This window comes from Pristiophorus japonicus, unplaced genomic scaffold (genome assembly GCF_044704955.1).
Source record: "Pristiophorus japonicus isolate sPriJap1 unplaced genomic scaffold, sPriJap1.hap1 HAP1_SCAFFOLD_2279, whole genome shotgun sequence".
NCBI classification, from domain to species: Eukaryota; Metazoa; Chordata; class Chondrichthyes; family Pristiophoridae; genus Pristiophorus; species Pristiophorus japonicus.
In genome coordinates this window covers 2,032-25,327 of record NW_027251993.1, presented here as the reverse complement: position 1 = coordinate 25,327, position 23,296 = coordinate 2,032, and the positions used below count along the sequence as shown (strand labels likewise).

The 23,296-nt window shown below is 41.8% G+C and overlaps 1 protein-coding gene across 1 annotated transcript; it reads right to left on the bottom strand.

The window, feature by feature from the left end:
- Positions 1-3,104: 3,104 nt before the first annotated feature.
- On the bottom strand, positions 3,105-22,759 carry LOC139245650 (homeodomain-interacting protein kinase 1-like). Its single transcript, XM_070871229.1, has 3 exons — positions 22,415-22,759; positions 12,975-14,064; positions 3,105-3,163 (listed from the first exon to the last, which is right to left on the bottom strand). The coding sequence occupies exons 2-3, from the start codon at positions 14,060-14,062 to the stop codon at positions 3,130-3,132; spliced, it is 1,122 nt and encodes a 373-aa protein (XP_070727330.1). The 5' UTR covers positions 14,063-14,064; positions 22,415-22,759; the 3' UTR covers positions 3,105-3,129.
- Positions 22,760-23,296: the final 537 nt, after the last annotated feature.

Below are 23,296 nucleotides of genomic sequence, written 5' to 3'. Positions count from 1 at the left end.
TGTCTATCCTTCCGAATTGTCAAATACCCTAAAATATTCAGTTCCCAGCCTTGGTCACCTTGCAACCACATCTCTGCAATGGCTATCAGATCATACCCATTTATATCTATTTGTGCCGTCAACTCATCTATTTTGTTACGAATGCTGCGTGCATTCAGATAAAGAGCTTTTACTTTTGTCTTTTTACTATTTTTCCCTGCTTTGACCACACTTTCTGATACACTCTTATTATTTTTATCCATTCTTCCTGTCACACTCTGGTTATCATTTCCCCCATGGCTACCCTGCTCTATTGCCTTCTCCTTTCTCTTTGACTTTTAAAATTTCTGCTCACCTGAATCCCACCCCCCCTATCTAAATTCAATATACTAGTATGTAGTACGGTAAATGCAATGCAACCTATCTGCAGTTTGTTTATGCTCAGTTACATTCAGGATGTGACTAACTATTCAAAAGATATTTCTTTGCAAAATCACTCCATTTATACTGCAAAACAATTTCACCAAGAGGGAGGAAAACATGGTTTCTGTTTGACTGCACTCTGCCAATTTTTTGAACTAATTATGCAAAACATATTGAATATTAGCACACAAAATGAAGACATAGATTTTACAACATTTAATAATGTCACGATTTTGTCAAACTGCAAGACCCTACAAGAAATATTAACTGATTTTTGAGTTTTGCACTTGAACGCCATTACATATAGAACCATGGGGTGGTGGAATTCAGGTCTGATCTAATATCACCAAGTTCTTTCTCTCAACCACTTTGGTTTGACAAGGCTTTGAGCAAAGGTTAGATGATTTGTCTTCGGATAGGATAAATGCAGTTACCCTAGAGTTCCACCCCAACACCTCCCCACTATCCATTCATGAGACACTGGCAGAGATCGATTAATTTATCACCCACCTGGTTGGCTGCAAGGAGTAACATGCCACTCGAAAAGTTTTGAAAAATGTATGAATTACTGGTCGAGAGGGAAAACAAGGCATCAATGCAGGACTACATTCATGTTCTTAACAGCATTCAAAGAACAGTCAGAACCGTTCCCTCTCCTCCACCTTTGATGCCCTTGTCATCATCCTGGTCATTCCCCTTAGTATAACCTCTACCTTCTCTTAAGTCCAAGGGACACAGACTGGAGTGTATTTGGGTGCACAACTTGCTCAACATCCAACATCAGATCAGGCGGGACCACATCTAGCACTATTAGGATTCATTCTTGTCCATCAAAACTACCAATTACTCCAGGATTCCCCTGGAGAGCAAAGATTTAACCCCAGCTTCAGCTGTCTACTACCAACCATTTCCTTAAAGCCCTCTCGACCGTTAACCCCAACAAGTGCGAGGAGCTTAAGGACTCCTATGTCACTAAGACTGAGACCATCATTTATACTGTCTCTGCCCCTAACCCACCAAGCCAACCCTCCCTCAGATTGCCCCCTACCCTACCAAAGATCCCATATTTTTCCTTAGTTTCTCCATCTCCCCTCATGCCTATTTGAGAGCTCATCTTGTCCACAAGACCAACCTTAATCCACTAAACTGCTGACCACTCAAATTCCCTTCTTGGCCCTCATGCTAGCGGACATTGGAAATGGTTCCCACTCCTAAGGCACCGTCTCTTTCAAAACAATCATCACCCCTTCTCAAAAAAAACCACCCTCACCCCTCTGTTCTTCAAAATGTCCCCCCATCTCCAACTTCCTTTTCCTCTCCAAAATTCTTGAACATGTTGCCTCTCAAATCAGTGCCCATCCTTCTTGCAACACCGTGCTTGAATCACTCCAATCTGGTTTCTGCCCCTGTCTTAGCAATGAAACATTGCTAATTCAAGTCAACTAGTGCATATTTACTCCTTGCCCTCAACCTCTCTGCAACCTTTGACATGGTAGACAACGCCAGTCCCCTCCAATTCCTCGTCTCAATTGGCCAGTTCAATGCAACTGGCCTCACTTGGTTCACCTGTAAAATTGCAGTCAGAATATCTCCAGCAATGCCTTGTTTTCATGCCTCCACATCCTTCACTTCAAAGAGTCCCCCGAGGATCTACGCTTAACTCCCCTCCTCCGCTACATGTTGTCCCCTTGGCAACATCATTGGAAGACATGGGCTAGTCTCCATTTGCAGACATCGTGCTCCACCACCTCTCACAATCACTGCCTCTGTTGAACCATTTGCGCAATATTCAGTCTTGGATGAGCCGCAATTGTCTGCCGTTAAATAGTGTAAAAACTAAAGCTACTGTCTTAGGACCCATGATTTATTCCATACCCCAGCTTGGTCACTATCTTCAAGTTGAACCAGACTGTTCATAACAGTCTCTCCATCACAAAGATCACCTACTTCCACACTATGTAACAATGCTTGCTTCAGCCCATCTGCTGCTGAATTTCTCATCCATCTCTTGTTACCTCCAGACTTGACTATTTCAATGCTCTCCAGCCTCCTCTCCTCCATAAACACAAACTTATCCACAATTCTGCTGTCTGTATTCTTTCCCGTACCAAGTCCCATCACTCTTGTCTTTGCTGACCTACATTGGCTCCCTATCCTCCAACACAACCAGTTTAAAATTCTCATCCCAATGTTTAAATCCCTTCATAAACTCACCTCTACTCCAGCTCCACCACACCCACCGCCCCCCCCCTCACCCAAGAACTCTGGCCTTGTGCATCCACCCCTTCCTTCGCTTCACCACTGGCAGCCATATGGTCAGCCATCTAGGTCCTATGTTCAGCCATTCTCTGATTTTCCTCCACCTCCTCCCTTCCCTCTCCTTCAAGTCCGTCCCTTGATCAAATCTTTGGTCGCTCCTACCAATGTCACCTTCTTTGCCTCAGCACCCACCTTTGTCTGATTATGCCTCTGGAAAGTACCTTGCAATGTTTTTCTATGCAAAGGCACTACAGTATACAAGTTATTGTTCTAAATGTTAAGATAAATGTAAACATTTAAATTCAGAACTTGCATTGAGAATCACCTTCCAAACTTACTTATCTTTCAGTCCTTCCAAAATCACTGTTCAAAACAACTAAATAAAACAATGTAACGATTTAGAATACATTGCAAAAAATAAGGATCCTGCTCAGAGTCCTTTCCCGCTTGCCAGTTTTCTCAACTGTATTAATGTTCGGCTCTTTCTGTACCATCAACGTACCTGGTAATATATAGTACACATGTTTTTACTTTCAAAATTACCTTCGAAAAGTTGATTTCATACTTTACCTTGTTCTGTACAAATAAAATTAGTTACTCAAAATGGTTTTCCTGGGATTTCCATTAAGAGGGACAGGACTTACAATTGGCAATTCCTCGCATGGTCTTGAATGGCTAATCTTTGTGTCAATCATATCAAATTCGAGAAATTGTAGGCACAGGTTCAAGCTGGGAGTCTGCCAACTTGTGTGGGTTTCTTTAGCCATCGGTTGAGTTGGATTGTACTTAATACAATACTAATATTTGAATCAATTTCTGCTAGTAGCTCATTTTTGCTGGTTTTTATCATTTTTCTCTCTTCTCAAAAACTATTAAATTGTTATGTGCTTTAGCTAATGGGCAGTTGTTCAGATTATACTTACATTTTTGTGCAATACTTTGGCACATTTTTCCAGTCATTAGAAATCACAAGGGAAGGTAAATTAAGGGATTACCTGCATTTTGCAAACTGTAACCAGGAATTTTAAGTTTTTATGACTTATTTAATAATTTGAAAAAAAGTCACTTACTCGCAAAGCACAGATAAACTTGCACTCCAGACATGTTACAATACTCCCCCCATCCACTTTTTGGAAAAGTGTAGCACTTCTGGATGTGTTTTTTTCCCGAAAAGAATCAGATAAAGGGAAATGGGGAGGAAAATCAACCAATCAACCCACGCTTAGTTTCTTCTCGTTCTATTTAAATGCATTTGATTTTTAAATGCGCAACCCTGTACTTTTTTTTTTTAAACTATTTTTTCAAGGTTTTAATTTGACAAGAACGAGGTGGCTGTACAATAATGCAGTGTAATGGAAAGTACAAGACCACTCAAAACTGTGACCTCAAAGCATTCTTGCTCAAACCATACAGTGTAAGCAGGATGAAGTGTTGCAAAAAAACACACTTTCCTGCATGAGTCAGAAGTGCGAGCTTTACTTCCAGTCATCAGCATATTGCTCATGTGCTCAAAAAAAACCCTGCAAATTGAATACATCTGTAATTGATCGCCTTGGGTTACAAGTAGGCCACTCGTATGTATTTTAATACCTAGTTATAGGTTTAAATGTCTCAATGCAAGCACTGTACATAGAGAATCATAAAAACCAACACCAAAAAAAATCCCAAGAGCAAGAACCAGAAAATGTCAGTTTCATTGTCACCTATAAAATATCGAGAACCATTAATCTTTAGTCCCATCAAATTTTAGCTGAAATTGTAACAATTGCATCAATAATAAAGATTACAAATTAATTGTGTACTTAGGAGAGACCTGCAGTTATCTAGTCTTATCACATTTCTTCAGAAACAACTCAAAGTACTTCAAAGGACAATTACTTTTAAAGAGCAAAAAGACTGCTTATATAAACAAGGCCACCATTTTGCACATTCCAAATCCCACAAAAAGTAGAATGAATAACCAGTTAACCAAGGTGTTTTTTTTATTAAATTGCACTGACTGTGGGAGGAACACTAATCTAAATACAAACAGTATTCCTGATTTTTCTTTAAAAGTGACATGGGATCTTTAATGACAACTTAAACCACAACAAGCTGACATGACACCTTGGTTGACCATTTCAACTGAAGGGCATTATCTCCGACAATGCAGCACTCCCTCAGGAACGTACCTGAATCTCAGCCTAGATTACGTGCTTAAATCCTCAAGTAGGACTTGAACATACACCTTCTGACTCAGAGGCAGGAATGTTACCACTTGGGCCAAGGTGACACTCAGCCAACTAGAAAACACTGGCACATTTGTCTACACAACAATAATCACTAAATATCATAAAAATAATTCACTGTGTTAGTTACTTGAAACATTGACAGGATCGGAAGCATTATAAATGCAAGTAGTTTTACTTTTCATTCTGTAAGCAGAGGTTTAGCTAAAATGAGGCCACTCATGCACCACAATATTGCAATGGTTCAGCATTGCACAAGCTCCCATTGGTGCAAATGGACCCTGTGCATGCTGTCAGGCAGACTTGGCAATAGGAACACTGCACAACATATACAGTTACTCCAAAATTGCAAATGGGATTTTGCCAAACATATCCAAATAATGCAGTTTATGCAAAGTTATGATTGTGATTTTGTGAACATAGTCAGCATCTTCTCCAGGGTCAGGATAGATCTATACAGGCTAGCAATCCTAAAAGCATACGGATGGCTACAGTCAGAGCGAAAATGGCAGACCATTAGCAGAAGATATTCGCTGCCTTAAACAACTTTAGCAACACTTGCACCTTGATATTTCGGGCCACATTGGGAAACTTGATATTTACCAAATTTGGAATTTACACATTATAAACTCCGCAAGACACGTTCTCCTGTAGTTGTTGATTCATGAGGGACTACTGATTAACAAGCATAACTTTGTGTCTCTTATTTCAGTAAATCATTCTTTATTAGTTCACTGTCCATCTGTGAGGAGTATTATCCAAAGGTCTATTCTTGTCCCTGCCAAACATCTAAACGTGTTGTTTTCCCGCAGAAGTTTGGGGGTGGGGGATGGCAGCATCACTGGATTATGACTGGCAAGAACCATGGCAAAATTAAGACACCAGGGGGGCGAAATTGTCCCCTGCTGGGTTTGCAGTGTATAATTTGAATTATCAGATTTTTTTTTTAAAAAAGGAGCTCCGGAATTGAGCACTTGAGTTTCAAAAATGACGCTGGCGCTCTCGGGGCAGTGGAGAGGCGGGATCGCTGCACTGTGACACAGCGCCGCGCTGGCGCGTCGCAACGTCCCGCCCCCTCTCTTAAAGGGGAGGGACGCTGCAAAGTCTAGGGCCGGCTCCGTAGCGGCAATTGGCTACCAGGGAGGATTTCAGCTGGGCCAATGGCCCGGCACCCAAGAGGGGGTGCTGCACTGCCTGTTGCCTGCCCGGCCCAATCAGCGGCCGCCATTGTCGAGCTGACTCCAGAGTCGGCCGACAATTAACTTAAGATGGCGGCCACGGCACTAGGCCCTCCCCTTTAAGGGAGACTGCAGCGCCCCAGCCACCCACAGCTTTGCACCTCGTGAAGCTGTCGTTGGCATCGCCCAGCGTCGACCACGCTCCCGCGGGGCAATTTCCCCCGTGGGACACAAAGGGGTCAGCACGGGGCGATAAGGGGTCGGCGCACGCAGCGATGAAATCATCGGTGTGCGCTGCCACCCGGGGAACAACTACAGGGCATGGCGCAGTTTTCGCCCACGGCATCCACTTATCGCCCTGCTAGCGCTGGCCGGAGGCGCTACCGGGCCTTGCGCAAAGGAGCAATTTCGGACCGCAAGATTATTTATAGCACCTTGCTTTGATAAATTAGCACGCACGATCAAATCCTTGACCTTTTTAGAAAAACAATGGTCAAGTATTGTGGCCATTTACCAACTCAGCCGCAAGGTTAGCCCTGAAACTTTCCATTTTACTTGGTTCTTCAGACATATAGAAATTACAATGAGGAAACAGGCTATTCGGCACAACCAGTCCATGTCGACGTTTACTCTCCAAACGAGCAAATAGTTCTAATCATGTAATCATGTATTCCCACCCACCCTGTTTTCAAATCTATTAAGCAGTTTTCCTTCAACCATCTATCCAATCTAATCTTGAATGTTGACACAGTTTCTGCCTCAGCCACTAACCTTGGAAGTGAATTCTGCAATTTCACAACTCCATGTGAAGAAGTTTCTTCTAGCTTCGGTTTTAAATCCAATACATTTAATCTTGATTCTATGGCTCCTTGTTCTTGACCCCTCAACTACTGGAAACAATAGATAAATAGGCATGCTTCTATCTATCCTGTGCCAGCCTTTCATAATTAAAAACACTTCTATTATATCTCCCTGTAATCTGCGTTGTTATAACAGGAGAGACCAACTTTCACTCTAAGAACATAATAGGAGCAGGAGTAGGCCATACGGCCCCTCGAGCCTGCTCCACCATTTAATACGATCATGGATGATTCGACCATGGACTCAGGTCCACTTCCCTGTCTGCTCCCCATAACCCCTTATTCCCTGATCAGTTAAGAAGCTATCTATCTCTGTCTTAAATTTATTCAATGTCCTGGCTTCCACAGCTCTGAGGCAGCAAATTCCACAGATTAACAACCCTCAGAAGCAATTCCTCTTCAACTCAGTTTTAAATGGGCAACCCCTTATTCTAAGATCATGCCCTCTAGTTCTAGACTCGGCCATCAGTGGAAACATCCTCTCTGCATCCACCTTGTCAAGCCTCCTCATAATCTTATATATTTTGATATCACCTCTCATTCTTCTGAATTCCAATGAGTAGAGGCCAAACCTACTCAACATTTCCTCATAAGTCAACCCCCTCATCTCCAGAATCAACCTAGTGAACCTTCTCTGAACTGCCTCCAAAGCAAGTACATCCTTTCGTAAATATGGAAACCAAAACTGCACGCAGTATTCCAGGTGTGGCCTCACCAATACCCTGTATAACTGTAGCAAGACTTCACTGCTTTTATACTCCATCCCTTTGCAATAAAGGCCAAGATTCCATTGGCCTTCCTGATCACTTGCTGTACATGCATACTAACCTTTTGTGTTTCATGCACAAGTACCCCCAGGTCCCGCTGTACTGCAGCACTTTGCAATCTTTCTCCATTTAAATAATAGCTTGCTCTTTGATTTTTTTTCTGCCAAAGTGCATGACCTCACACTTTCCAACATTATACTTCATCTGCCAAATTTTTGCCCACTCACTTAGCCTATCTATGACCTTCTGCAGATTTTGTGTCCTCCTCACACATTGCTTTTCCTCCCATCTTTGTATCGCCAGTAAACTTGGTTACGTTACACGCAGTCCTTTCTTCCAAGTCGTTAATATAGATTGTAAATAGTTGGGGTCGCAGCACTGATCACTGCAGCGCCCCACTAGTTACTGATTGCCAACCCGAGATTGGACCATTTATCCAGATTCTCTGTTTTCTGTTAGTTAGCCAATCCTCTATCCATGCTGTATTATCCCCAACCTCATGAACTTTTACCTTGTGCAGTAACCTTTTATGTAGTACCTTGTCAAATGCTTTCTGGAAGTCCAAATACATCACATCCACTGGTTCCCCTTTATCCACCAGTTCCCCTTTATCCACCCTGTTCATTACATCCTCAAAGAATTCCAGCAAATTTGTCAAACATGACTTCCCCTTCATAAATTCATGCTGACTCTGCCTGACCGAATTATGCTTTTCCAAATGTCCTGCTACTGCTTCTTTAATAATGGACTCCAACATTCTCCCAAACAGAGGTTAGGCTAACTGGTCTATAGTTTCCTGCTTTTTATCCGCCTCCATTTTAAAAAAAAATAATAGGTGCTTTACATTTACAGTTTTCCAATCTGCTGGGACCTCCCCAGAATCCAGGGAATTTTGGTAAATTACAACCAATGCATCCACTATCCCTGCCACTACTTCTCTTAAGATCCTAGGATGCAAGCCATCAGGTCCAGGGGATTTATCCGCCTATAAACCCACTATCTTACCGAATACCAATTTTTATTTTATCTGGGAGTTTAGTATATAGCATTCAGCAATGAATGCATCTAAGTTAGGCATTTTTATTAAGCTTCATAAAAAAAAATAAGCAGGAACTTCTCTTTACTGGACATGGGGCATATTTGATTTACAAAGGTTTTAACTCCACAACATAGTTGGCAGTTTAACTTTACATCATGGGATAAAATGATCCATGCAAATGCTTGGCAGAAAATAACTAAGGAACAAAATGTTTCCCTAGATAAATAGTTATGTGAACGCAATGGAGAGCAAAAATGAACAAAACATCCCCTACATGTAGTCAAACAACACATACATAAATGCTGTGTGCAGTTGAGTACCATGCACACATTTTCCCCCAATTATGCTGGGGGTGGGGAAGGAAAGAATGTCAGTTGTGTGAACATGAGCAAGTACAGCTTGAGACACCAAGTATTTTCCTTCATTTCAGCTTTCCTCCCTATGCCCGACACGTCTTGTAACATGAACCAGTGAACACATTGTACACTTCAGGCTATTATCTTGAACTTGCTGCAACTTAGTACATTTTTGAAATAAGAAATCACACAATGAGTGACTACAATTGGTCAATAATCCCGATAAAATCCATCCGTTGAACAGTGTAATCCTTCACAAACATGCAACCTATTCCACTTAAAAAAGTGAATATAATACATGCATGTGCTGGTTTTGAATTTAAGTTTTTAAATTCACGCACTGAAGAGTCATCGCAAAAATAATCTAATCTGTAATAATGGCGTCCCAACAAAGGGCAACAAATCAACATTGCACAAGGAAAAAGTGTTGGAAGTTATTTTACCTCCCCCGATAGCTCAAGAGAATTTATTAGAATAGAATTACATCTTACAAGATTACATCTTAACTGTGGTCAGTGTAAACAAGATTTGGGAACAATTTCTTTTCAATGTTAGAATGCTTCAATGTCCTTTCCTTCTCCCATTCCCTTTGCTTCAGATGAAAGTGCCGATTTCTGTACAAAGCAACAGTACTGCAAACTTATTTGGGAGAGGGGGTTTAAGACATATCTTTACAAAAACCTGGGAGGACCTCCAAGAGGGAAATACCAAATGGGTAAAATCACCAGAATAGTCATATTCCAAACAAGTGAGGTATTGCTGAGAGGTAGCAGAGCAGAAAAACATTTGGCAAACCTCATACAGAACCAATTAGGTACTGCATCCCTGAATGGCTGAAATATACCAGCTACAAAAAGGTTGTAATTGACTGTTTTTTTAAAAATCTTTTTAAATCTAAACCTGAAAAATAAGTGGTTTATGTTTGGTATTCTTTGGTCAGAAAGGGAGCAGCTTGTGTATCGGTTCATCCCCTCAATCCACTGCCTAAATTTATATCCTGGACTAGAGGCAAATATACTTGACTAATCAAATTATTTAACCAGTTATGGAATTTGTTCCACATTTCAAACTTGCTAAATGTAATTTTGTGAAAACATTTTATCATGGCAGCTTGCTGATAATAGTTTCTTAAAATTCCCAAGTTACCAAGTATGCTGTTTAGTTTGACAACTAGTGAATCGTTACAGGGGTGTTGGGAAAGATTACACCACAGCTTTATGCATATTTGTTTAACGTGTAAAGGGAGCAGCTTGTGTATCGGTGAAGCTCACAGGTTTTTAAAATCAAAATAAGCATAAATAGCAGGCAATTAATAATCCAGATTCCAAGGTACAGTCCATGCCGCTTATCGGGGGTGCACTCGTGTGAACATGTTGGGCGGAATAACATTGAACAGTATTTTATATGGTTTCTTACTGCATCAATCAAGTCGTTCTGAAAATGCATGATCAAGGCTGATATGTTTATCACAGTGAGGCATTCTGCTCCCTCATAGTTCACATCCTGAAGTGTTCTGCCAAATCTTACATAAACTAGGGCCCCTACTGCCTCAGAATTTTACATATTGTTGACCTTTGTAAAGTGCGAACAGTTCCTTTTGTCAGAGACCAAAGCCACAGAATCTTTTACTTCAGAGGAAATATTGCACCCATCTTTACCACCCCTGAGAATATACAATTCTGATTTCCAGCTTTTCATTATCCAGTCATATCTGGTATCCACTTTAACAGCGAGCATCACCATCACTGTAGGCTTGTATCACATAAAAGATATGTTTGGCATCAGCAGTGTAAAAAGCCTAGGCATGTTCAAACACACCAAGCAATCTTTGATCGCACAGAACAGTCGGAATTTTGGGGGCTCTACATTTCATGCAAGTCATCAATTTACAAAACCTTAAATTTCAAGCGGTGCCCGAGTATGTAGCTCCACCGCTTTAATACAATTTTGTTTGATTCACGCTTTCAAATCAGTGAGCAGCTAACAGTCCTTCTCTAGTTTGATCTAATGTGGTTAGTGCTAATCTAGTGTGCTGATTATTGCCTGGTTGAACAAACTAGCAAGTAAGCACCATTGTTTTTGCCCAAAATAAACAGAACACTTAAGACACTATGGCCCCAAGTTTCCACACGCTACAAAATGGGCGCCCCTCCGAGCTGGGCGCCCGTTTTTCGCACCGAAAAAAAAACGCGCGATTCTGGAGCGCCCTGCAGCTCCATGTCTGCTTGGCGCGGCGCCCAGGGGGCGGAGCCTACCACTCGCGCCAATTTTGTAAGTGGGAAGGGGCGGGTACCATTTAAATTAGTTTTTTTCCTGCCGGCAACCCTGCGCGTGCGCGTTGGAGTGCTCGCGCACGCGCAGTGTGAAGGAAACATTGGCACACGGCCATTTTTGTAGTTCTTTGTAGCTGTTTAATTTTTGAACATTTTTTAATAAAAGCACATTGCCCTTCCATGATCAGCACTGAGGCTTCTTGCAGCAGTGAGAAGGCTGCAGGAAGCCTCAGAAAGTTGAGGCAGCCGTTTCCCGACGGCCTCCCCCGCCCTGCCGTCGGGAATGGCTGCTGAACTTGAGGCTTCCTGCAGCCTTCTCACGGTCTCCTTCCCCCACCCCCCGCCCGCCGTCTGGAACGGCTTCCGCCCCCCCCGCTGCGTTCGGTCGGTCGGGTCCGCACTCCCTCCCTCCCCCCGCCCGCCGTCGGGAACGGCTGCCTCCTCCCCCCCTGCCGTCGGGAACGAACGGCTGCCTCAACTTGAGGCTTCCTGCAGCATTCTCCCTGGCTGAAGAACTTTCACACAGGTAGGAAGATGGTTTATTTAATCTTTTCTTTGCTTATAAATTTTTATTCAGGTTGGATTTATTTGTATAATATTTGTATAAGTATAAATAAGGATGTATTATAGAATTTAATGACTTCCCTTCTCCCCCCCCCCCTCGTTCTGGATGCCTAATTTGTAACCTGCGCCTGATTTTTTAATGTGTAGACAAGGTTTTTTCAGTTCTACAAAAATCTTCACTTGCTCCATTCTAAGTTAGTTTGGAGTACGTTTGCACTGTGGAAACTTTGAAATCAGGCGTCAGTGGCCGGACACGTCCCCTTTTGAAGAAAAAATTCTGTTCCAAAGTGAAACTGTTCTAACTGACTAGAACTGCAGAAAAAAAAATGTGGAGAATTGCGATTTCTAAGATAGTCCGTTCTCCACCAGTTGCTCCTAAAAATCAGGCGCAAATCATGTGGAAACTAGGGGCCTATAACTGGAAATTTTGAAATTGGCATGAATACAAATGGATAATAGTTAGCGCTTTTTGGCCGATATACACAACTGCCAATTTTTAACGCGGAGACTGTATTTACTTAGTTGACAATCTTTGTGCTGCCCAACAACTGTTTTCATGTTCCATTAATGAGGTCATAGATTGGGATCTCAACACTCCTCACTCTGAAAACACCCCAGTGGAAGAGGGGAAATATTAATTTTACTGCCAAACTTTATGTGCAGGTATACAGGCATCAATTCACTCAACAGTATACAGATTGGAGAATTGGTGATGCAATGATGCACCTCATCTACAACCCATGTTCTTTTTGAGGATAGTTTCCCAATGGGAGCACTGGATAAATGAATTTACATCCAGTGGGATATAAATGAGGCCCGGGAGTAAAAATAGGCAAGGTCTCAAATTGATGACCTCTCGGGTCGGAAGCAGGAGGCTTGATACAAGTCCCATCCCCTGCAACCCACTCCCACTCAAAATTCCTCCGTGTACAGATTATATTTCAATCAATTTGGTTTAGTCATTGAAGTATTATCACAAACAATGCTCTACAATTGCTGCAAGAGCATGATATCTGCTCCAAGACAAGTAGGAGAACGTCACACTAACCTGTAATACCGAGACTGTAAATACGTCGAACAAACTGCTTTTAAAACATGACTGGCTGAACCAAAGTCTATGACCTTCACCCGATAGGGCTGACGGGTCGGATCCACCAGCATGATGTTCTCTGGTTTCAGATCCGCATGAATTAGACCAAGGCTTTTTAGTTTCATTAAGGCCGTGGCCACCTGCTGCAGGATGGGTCGAATATACTTCAACGGCAAAGGACTGAACTTGTTCTGTTTGAGGAAGTCATACAGGTTCTGCTCTAGCATCTCAAAGACCAAGCAGGTATGATTCTTGTGCTGAAAACACTCATAGGACCGGACAAAGTTGTAATCGTCAGCATTCTCGGTGCTCAGCCGATTTAAAATGCTCACCTCAATCTGCCCCTGCCGTGCATAGGAGGGATGGTTTTTCAAGATCTTGATAGCCACAATTTCATTGGTGCCCCTTTTCCAGCACTTCACCACCTGCCCAAAAGTGCCACGGCCAAGAAACTCCAATACCTCATAACTGCTGGTCACTGAACAAAGTATTTCATGTTGTACCAGCTGATAATCCCCTTCATTGGTGGAACTGCCATTCTTTGAAGTTACAGTTGACGTGGTGGTGGCAGTAGTACCCACCGCAGTCCTGCCAGTGTTGTTCTGAAGCATCGGAGGTGGGTGTTCCTCAATTATTTGCACACTGCCACTGCTCTCAATCTCCTCACTCTTTCTCTTCAGTCCACATTTTTGATAGGTATCCAACAGCGTCACTGTGCTTCTGCGTGTCAAGCTCTGCACTCCGTTGGACGAGCCCACAGACAGGGCGGCCCTACAAGTCCCACTGTCAGCACTTGTAACTGGGATCAACCCAGAGGTGGGGAGGTGTAAATTCTGGTCATAAACCACTATGCTGCTCGATGCTTGATGGGGCAGATTTGCTTGTATTTGAGTCACGGATGGATTTTTGCTCTGATTGTAATGTTTTGTTGTGCAGCCCAGTCCCGTTGCATCCCAATTGGAGGGTTCCACTTTCAGTTTCTTCACGCTGCAAAAGGCACTGGACTTTACTGACATTGGTGAAAACACTTGCAGTTGTGAGGCCATACCTGTCAAAAAAGGATAAATCGGTTTATAAACGAGCTCTGCGTGCGCACAGAATTGTAGATATGATGACATTTATAGTTAAAGACCTTGATGAATATAGCCCATAAAATTGAAAATTCTCAAATAAATTTTCCCTTCTGGTTATGAGCAACCCATAGACCAAACAGCTAATATGGGCGTATCTATTCAACAAGTGGACAGAACAAAGTATTTACTGCACTGCCATTGAGAGAACACTATTCACCTTTTCTGTTAAAACTGGTAAATGAGAAGTGGAATATTCAAATGTTTGGACACATTCCTAAAGTTGACTAAAATAAAGTACTTTTCAGAAGGGAATTTTGTTCTTCTAAAATACTTCAAAGGAGGCATTACTGTAGATCTAAATATATTCAGTGTTAAATACTATCCACTGTATATTTACTCAGCAAATGTCTTTTTGAAGTTTATAAATCATAAAGCTCTTCCAAAGAGCCAAAAGGAACTTTCTTAATGAAATATGCTGCAGTGACATCAGTCAGGCAAAGAAAGATGCCAATGTGGGTTTCACATTTCAGTAACTTATAAATCAGAATGCAACCCATGGATTTTTGGCTGGTTAGCATTTTAAAAGCTTTACTCAATTGCAACTATTACACTGGATTCCTCAGTATCTAAATGTAATAGCCCAGAAATCCGGGTTGGCCGTTTCCCACGGGCGATCGAGTAAAGAACTTAAAAAAGAAGCGCACTTACCTGAAGCTGCTGTGCCCATGAGAGATCCCGGTCCTGAGACCTCCACTGACTGCGCATCGCAGCGTGTACATGTCAGGACGTGCGCAGGGCTGGAGCTGGAGTCACATGGCTCTGGGCAGCCAATCAGGTAAAGTATGTTCTCATTCATAATAATGGGAACTCCATAAGTTGGAGTTCCCATTATTATGAATGAGAAACCACTCTCAAACACACAAAATATTAAAAAGGAAAAATACACTACATATATACATTAATTTAAATTAAAGTTATTTATGTATTATTAAAAATATATATGATTTCAATTTTTTTTAAAGTTTTTTTAATTATGCTTTAAAATAAATTTAACATAGTGGGCAGGGTTTTTAAAAAATAAAGTGTTTTTTTAATTTTATTTTTTATGTGTTAAGTGTTTTAAAACTCTTAAGCCTGTAAAAGTAGGCTATGCGCCTGCTTTTATCAGGCGCATGAGTGTTCAGGACATTTGCTGGGCAAGATATGGGTAAATACCGCAATCTTGCCCTTGCAAATGTCCTGGCTGCCGAGATATGGAAGATCTGTCAAGCTCCAGATCAGAAACGCTGGTTTTCAGCGCATGCGCATTGTGCGCTGAAAACGGTTTGCGATGCCTTCCCGGGTCCGTACACACTCAGTATGGACCCGGGAGGCCAGAATTTCTGCCCCATTATGTGGTAGATGATTCATGTGATGTAGCACTAAGCCATAAAGACCAGAAGGTCTGAAGTTTAACCTCTGCTTTGTATGGGGTTCTCAGCAAAGTCAAGGTAGCAGGTGGGATGCTACAGAGAACAATCAAAAATTGGGACTTCTGATTGCTTTCCAATGACTATTGCTGAAAAACACCTGTGTATGGGCATCTACTAAAGACAGAATTGAAATCAAGATGTGCTGCTCCCACCCATCATGCAGCCTGCTGACAATCATTGTTTAAGCTCACACATGAAGGATGGTTACTTGGTTGAGGTACCATTGCCCTGCCAGTACTTGTGGAGTCATAATTCAGCCGGAGACAGTATCCATGGCGGTGAGAAAACTGTGCGAAAGAGCGAGCAGAAGAAAGGAAAAATAAACTTTAGCTATTCAGTGCTACATGCAGTGTGTGGAGCAGAACTGAATTATACAAAGCAGGAACGCAGCAACACGGAGCTTGCTGGTCGCAAGGCAGAACAGTTGTGGAGAGGATACAATGGACTTCAGCATTCTGGAGTAGGGGCTGAAATTCTCCCAACAACCCTTTCTGGAAAGGGCATGTGTGTAAATGTCAGGATTGTGTCCAACACAATGCTGCCTTCCCTCCCCCAGTAATCTAGATTCACATAAGAATGGGTGAACAATTGGAAGGCTGAAAATTCCTATGGAGCCGTATCAGCACAGGAGAAAGGGAGAAAAGTTTCTAACACCAGTAGAAATGTATTGCTGCATTTTTTTTTTAAAAAGACGCATATTTCTTTTGGTCACCATCTTCCCCATTTCAAAACAAACACAGTGGAAACATTAGTTCATTTGCCAATAGCTCACTCTAGCACCTCCTGAGAAGATTGCCGACAATACTTTACTGCTATACAACACTAACGCAATTACCCAGCACGCAATGAACAGTTTCTGAGTTACTATTCATTAGGTACCATTTCCATCAAGAGTGCATTTACAGTACATCTGTAGGACCAGCATAAAGCAGTTTTGCTTTGCTGAGATGCTGCAGTCAGAGTGTAAATGCAGTCTGAATCCAATAACATGCCACCACAACAAACCTGAGCGAGACTCCCTGGAGGAGGGAGTCAGAGTTCCATTCAGCTTCAGTTCAGAATCAGTTCTGGCTTTCACATCTGGTTTATCTAATTCACACCGATGTATTTTCATTTGTAGTGTGAATGCACAGTGAGATGGTCATTTCTTAACTACAAAATGCCTTTTTTTTTTTAAATGTAACAAATGCAATATCAATCACGTTTCAAAAATCAGATTTACGTTTAATCAATATTCAAGATGAAGAGTAAAGTTGCAAATGCTAGAAATACGCAAAGGGTTAGTTAATTTTCTGAAAGGGAAAAAGCAGTTTCAGATGGGAATATTTTATGAATCGCCTGACTAGGATTTAAATGATTCATGCACATTAGGGAGGCCTGCAAAAAGAAAGATGTATTAATGGGAGACTTTAACCTTTATATACGCTAGGTAGAACTAACAGCACAAAGGGAATAGATTTACTTGATTTGTTCAGGATAGCTTCCTAAAGCAGTGTGTCTTCAACCCGACAACTTTCTGTAACAAACCAAAGATAGTTAATGATCTGTTAGTGAGCGAGCGCGCGCATGGGAAATATTGACCATAATACGAGTGAATTCACCAGCTGGCTTGAAGAGGCAGAAAGGGTGATAAAAAAAACAAAAGTTTTAGTTTGTAAAGTGTGACATTTGGAGTCTGAACAAGGCAAACCCTGAAGGGATGAGGAAGCAATTGACTCAAAAAAATGGGAAACATTGTTAGTAAATGTATAGACCAGCAGTGAAATCTATTCAGGAAGGTAATCTGTCGATTACAAAGCAAGTACATACCTCTGAAAGGCAAAAAGGAAACTTCTGAGTGATGCAATCTTATTCTAAATGAATGGTTATACCAGTATTAAACAAAAGGAGCTTATTTGGAGAATAGTGACAGGAATGAAGACTGGCAAGTTTACAGAAAGCAACAAAAAAATACGGTAAGGGGAGGGATTAAAAAAGCTTGCAGGTGGTATCAAGGTTAAGTTTCTTTTTAGTACTAGAATAAAAGAACAGCAAAGGAGGTTGGCTCATTAAAAAAAAGATTTAGATAAAAGAGGCTTGAGACTTGTAATGTCAAGTCTGTGCCCCTTTTAGACTGCTCCAGGATTTCCAGCTTTCCCTGGGGGTGGGGAAAAGAGGGGGCAGAGCACCTGCACATGAAGTAGGCAAAGATACAGCAGTGACATGCAAATTAACAGAGGGAGCATTCTTGTTCCCCTACCTCTCTTCCCTGGACTTCCAGTTGTGGGGCCGCCAGATGCTGGGGTATTTCAAAATACTACCACCAGGTTCACACTGGACACCCCTCAGAATGGTAGCTGGGAATGCATTTGTAGGTCTGCGGCCTACAGCTACGTTACAGCTCCCCTTCTTCCAGGGGTGGGCCTGCACTGACGGCTTTGGTTGTGTTAATGGCCGGGGACAAGAAATACCACTGCTCCTAGGCCTGAAATGATGCAGTGCATTTCCCTGTCCTGTACCAAAAATAGGGAGGGGAGTGGTCAGAAAAATATATATTTTTTTAATTCACAGATAGTACCAAAGAATTAACAAACATTAATCTTTTACTCAGAAAAGGATAGGATAAACCAAGTTACTACAAGTAAGCTTAAATATAATTGGAAGGAATGACTTTGTAATACTTTGAAAGTTGCTAGAATCCATCATTAGGGACAGTGAGCGAGCCGATTAGGGAGAATCAGCATGGTTTGTGACAGATCAGTGAATCATTCTAACTAATCAAATTGTTGTTTTTTGACAGCCACTAAGGTGGCAGATAAAAGAGTATCAATGGATATCATGTATAGGCAGAGTCATTGAATATATTCAAGGCTGAGATAGACAGATTCTTGAACTCTCGGGGAGTCAAGGGTTATGGGGAACAGGCAGGAAAGTGGAGTTGAGGCCAAGATCAGATCAGCCATGATCTTATTGAATGGCAGAGCAGGCTTGAAGGGCCGAATAGAAATATAGAAAATAGGTACAGGAGTAGGCTATTCGGCCCTTCGAGCCTGCACCACCATTCAATATGATGGCTGATCATCCAACTTTAGTACCCCATTCCTGCTCTCTCTCCATACCCTTTGATCCCTTTAGCCAAAAGGGCCACATCTAACTCCCTTTTGAATATATCTAATGAACTGGCCTCAACAACTTTGTGGTAGAGAATTCCACAGGTTCACAATTCTGAGTGAAGAAGTTTCTCCTCAACTCGGTCCTAAATGACTTACCCCTTATCCTTAGACTGTGACCCCTGGTTCTGGACTTCCCCAACATTGGGAACATTTTTCCTGCATCTAAACTGTCCAATCCAGTCAGAATTTTAAATGTTTCTATGAGATCCCCTCTCATTCTTCTAAATTCCAGTGAATATAAGCCTAGTCGTTCCAGTCTTTCTTCATATGTCAGTCCTGCCATTCCAGGAAACTCCCTCAATAGCAAGAATGTCTTTCCTCAGATTAGGAGAGCAAAACTGTACACAATATTCCAGGTGTGGCCTCACCAAGGCCCTGTACAACTGCAGTAAGACCTCCCAGCTCCTATACTCAAATCCTCTCGCTATGAAGGCCAACATGCCATTTGCCTTCTTCACCGCCTTGTGTACCTGCAGGCCAACTTTCAATGACTGATGTACCATGACACCCAGATCTCGTTGCAACTCCACTTTTCCTAATCTGTCACCAGTCAGATAATATTCTGCCTCCCTGTTTTTGCCACTAAAGTGGATAACCTCACATTTATCTACATTATACTGCATCCGCCCACTCACCTAACCTGTCTAAGTCACCCTGCAGCCTCTTAGCATCCTCCTTACAGCTCACACTGCCACCCAGCTCACTGTCATCTGCAAACTTGGGAGATATTACATTCAATTCCTTCGTCCAAATCATTAATCTATATTGTAAATAGCTGGGGTCCCAGCACTGAACCTTGCAGTACCCCACTAGTCACTGCCTGCCATTCTGAAAAGGACCCATTTATTTCTACTCTTTGCTTCCTGTCTGCCAACCAATTCTCTATCCACATCAATACATTACCCCCAATACCATGTGCTTTAATTTTACACACCAATCTGTTGTGTGGGACCTTGTCAAAAGCCTTTTGAAATTCCAAATACATCACATCCACTGGTTCTCCCTTGTCCACTCTACTAGATACATCCTCAAAAAATTCCAGAAGATTTGTCAAGCATGATATAAGGTATAAGGTATTGGTAAGGCCGCACCTGGAGTACTGCGTGCAGTTTTGGTCACCTTACTTAAGGAAGGATATACTAGCTTTGGAAGGGGTGCAGAGACGATTCACTAGGCTGATTCCAGAAATGAGGAGGTTACCTTATGATGATAGATTGAGTAGACTGGGTCTTTACTCCTTGGAGTTCAGAAGGATGAGAGGTGATCTTATAGAAACATTTAAAATCATGAAAGGGATAGACAAGATAGAGGCAGAGAGGTTGTTTCCATTGGTAGGAGAGACTAGAACTAGGGGGCACAGCCTCAAAATACGGAGGAGCCAATTTAAAACCGAGTTGAGAAAGAATTTCTTCTCCCAGAGGGTTGTGAATCTGTGGAATTCTCTGCCCAAGGAAGCAGTTGAGACTAGCTCATTGAATGTTTTCAAGTCAAAGACAGATAGATTTTTAACCAATAAGAGTATTAAGGGTTACAGGGAGAGGGCGGGTAAGTGGAGCTGAGTCCACGACCAGATCAGCCATGATCTTATTGAATGGCGGAGCAGGCTCGAGGGGCTAGATGGCCTACTCCTGTTCCTAATTCTTATGATTTCCCTTTCATAAATCCATACTGACTTGGACCGATCCTGTCACTGCTTTCCAAATGCGCTATTAGGTCTTTCATAATTGATTCCAACATTTTCCCCACTACCGATGTCAGGCTAACCGGTCTATAATTCCCTGTTTTCTCTCTCCCTCCTTTTTTTTTTTTAAAAAGTGGTGTTACATTAGCAACCCTCCAATCTATAGGAACTGATCCAGAGTCGACAGAATGTTGGAAAGTGACCACCAATGCGTCCACTATTTCTAGGGCCACTTCCTTAAGTACTCTGGGGTGCAGACCATCAGGCCCTGGGGATTTATCGGCCTTCAATCCTATCAATTTCCCTAACACAATTTCCTGACTAATAAAGATTTCCTACAGTTCCTCCTTCTCACTAGACTCTCGGTCCCCTAGTATTTCCGGAAGGTTATTTGTGTCTTCCTTAGTGAAGATAGAACCAAAGTATTTGTTCTATTGGTCTGCCATTTCTTTGTTCCTCATTATAAATTCACCTCATTCTGATTGCAAGGGACCTACATTTGTCTTCATTAATCGTTTTCTCTTCACATATCTATAGAAGTTTTTGCAGTCAGTTTTTATATTCCCTGCAAGCTTACTCTCATACTCTATTTCCCCCCCTCCTAATTAAACCCTTTGTCCTCCTCTGCGGAATTCTAAATTTCTCCCAGTCCTCAGGTTTGTTGCTTTTTCTGGCCAATTTACTTTTGGTCCTATTTCTTATGTTCTTGGAAGGATTTATTAGATAAGGTTCCACACACGAGACTGCTAGCTAAAAGTGGAGCTCAAACAATTGGGTAGCCACGTGACATGCATAGGAAATAGTTTGGGCAGAGAGTTGAAATAAAAGTCTCGGATTGCTAACTACTTGGAAGCCAGAACAAGGGCTTTGAATTCAAGTGAAGCCAATTAAAAGGGAATCCATAAAAACTTTACACAAAGGATTACAATAATTACTTCCAAAGATCCAAAGTAAAAGTTTGAGAGAGACAGATACTTGTTTCGAAAGTCATGGTATTTAATGTATATTGCGAAAGGCACAGAACTGGTATCCAGGTTAGTAAAATTAGTAGTAGTAGTAAAATGGCCTACTTCAACTCGTTACAGAACTTGACAGTTTTTAATTTAAAGGTTTCTCCTCGAGCTTTGGCGTATCCAAGCTTTTTTCTTTGCAGACCATTTAGGTGCTTGCCACACAACCTCATGGACCATACATAAAGTTGAAATTATAATGTTCAAAGTAATGTGCCTGTTAATTTACATACGTCGCCAGATGCAGATACCAACACATTTTGATGTTTCGATTTAAGATTTGGCTACTAATAATGCAACAGAACCAACACCAGCTTTTTTCTCACTCTCCAGGCCCTCAAACTTAAAACAGGACAAACAAATGAATAAAAGAATACAAGTGCAAATAAGAAAAGGAGTTGTTTGAGCTGCCAGGAATAAGGACCACAGTTTGGACACTCCAGCATTGGCCTGTCAAGTGCTCATTAACCAGCTGTGTTTCTCTAGCATTTCTCGATTGTTATTTCAAACACATTCATAATTTCTCAGGTGTGGCACACTTTTTTTTTTAAAAAGCCAGCCTGACCTTTAATTGCTCAGAGAATCTAAAAGCAATCACCATCTAACGGAACCGGGAAAGGCACAGAAAATATGTTCAGACTTCAAGTGTCACATTTAAAAATGTTTTAAAGTGTAAACTCCAATTGATTGGAATGTTTGCGAAGCACAATCCGTATCTTATTGACCTGAACAAGGCACAGCAAAACCCCTTGTGTAAAGAGCACACAAAATTACACAAAGGTACAGAATAACAGAACATGTTATATAGTCCCATCATCAGCATGGGCATCTAGCAGTACCATTAAATGCAGCTCTTCATTTACTGTCATCTCACAACATTCAGTTACTGTAAATTCCTTGCCCATTCCCACCAGCGATTTTTTTGACTACCTTCCTATCTGAATACTGGCACCTTAGAAATACACAGACTAACAAAATCAAACTACTCACATTAGGGAAAGAATACCCACCTTGTATAAGCAGCAGTCACGCCACCACACTCCACCAGCAGGTCTTCTCACAAAGTTCCTGTAGTAGCCAGACTTTCTCCAACCCTCAAATCCTTCCACACCAGCCAGTTTTCTCCCAGACCAGATCCCCAGCACAAATACTTCCCCCACAACAAGAACTGTTTCCAATCCAAGCGACTCCACCTCCAAGGCAGCTTCTTGGGTAAGCAACTGCGACTCCTCCCTCACAGTAGCGAGTTCCTTCCTTATGAATGATGGCTCCAGAACTACACAAAGGTTACTTCAGCTTCCGCACACTTCTTCTCTTGAAGTCACCAAGATCAGTCTGCCCTACTTTCCAGTAGAAACCTGTGTAAACATAAGAAAACCTTTATTAAACATCTATAAATTCTCCAAGACGTAGGAAAATGGTGATTCATTCTTGTTAAGTTACATAGCTCACTTGTGCATTATACCAGGACTTTTCCATACTGTGCAACATCTGTCCGTAACAGTTGCTTAAGGTAATTCCACACTCGCTTCTCATTATATAGGATTACATATCCTGGTGTAACTTTTCTGGGAAATGTTCTAATATTTATGCCACTGTTTTGCTTACTTTCATTTTCCCTTCAACTCATTCCTCCCTTTTGTGAGATTGGCCAGCTACTACATTATCAGCCACACACACTGGAAAGATGCACATCAAAATGCTGGGCGCTAGAAAAAATGTTATTCTGGTAGGAGATAGCTACAACCCTAATGCACAAAAACGTGTGCCTAGGTTCTATGTACATGATGATTACCTCATCGCGCCCCCCCCGCCAAATACTTAGAATTTTAATTTCCATTTCCAAAAAAATAAAGGTTACTCATTGGTTCAATAGTAAAATGAGCTCAGAT

Bases quoted from the DNA above. Each gene is read 5' to 3' on its own strand.
- LOC139245650 (XM_070871229.1), bottom strand. From the start codon at position 14,062: ATGGCCTCACAACTGCAAGTGTTTTCACCAATGTCAGTAAAGTCCAGT. The intron at 3,164-12,974 runs GTTAGTGTGACG...ATATATTACCAG, and splicing joins TTACAGTCTCGGTATTACAG to GTACGTTGATGGTACAGAAA.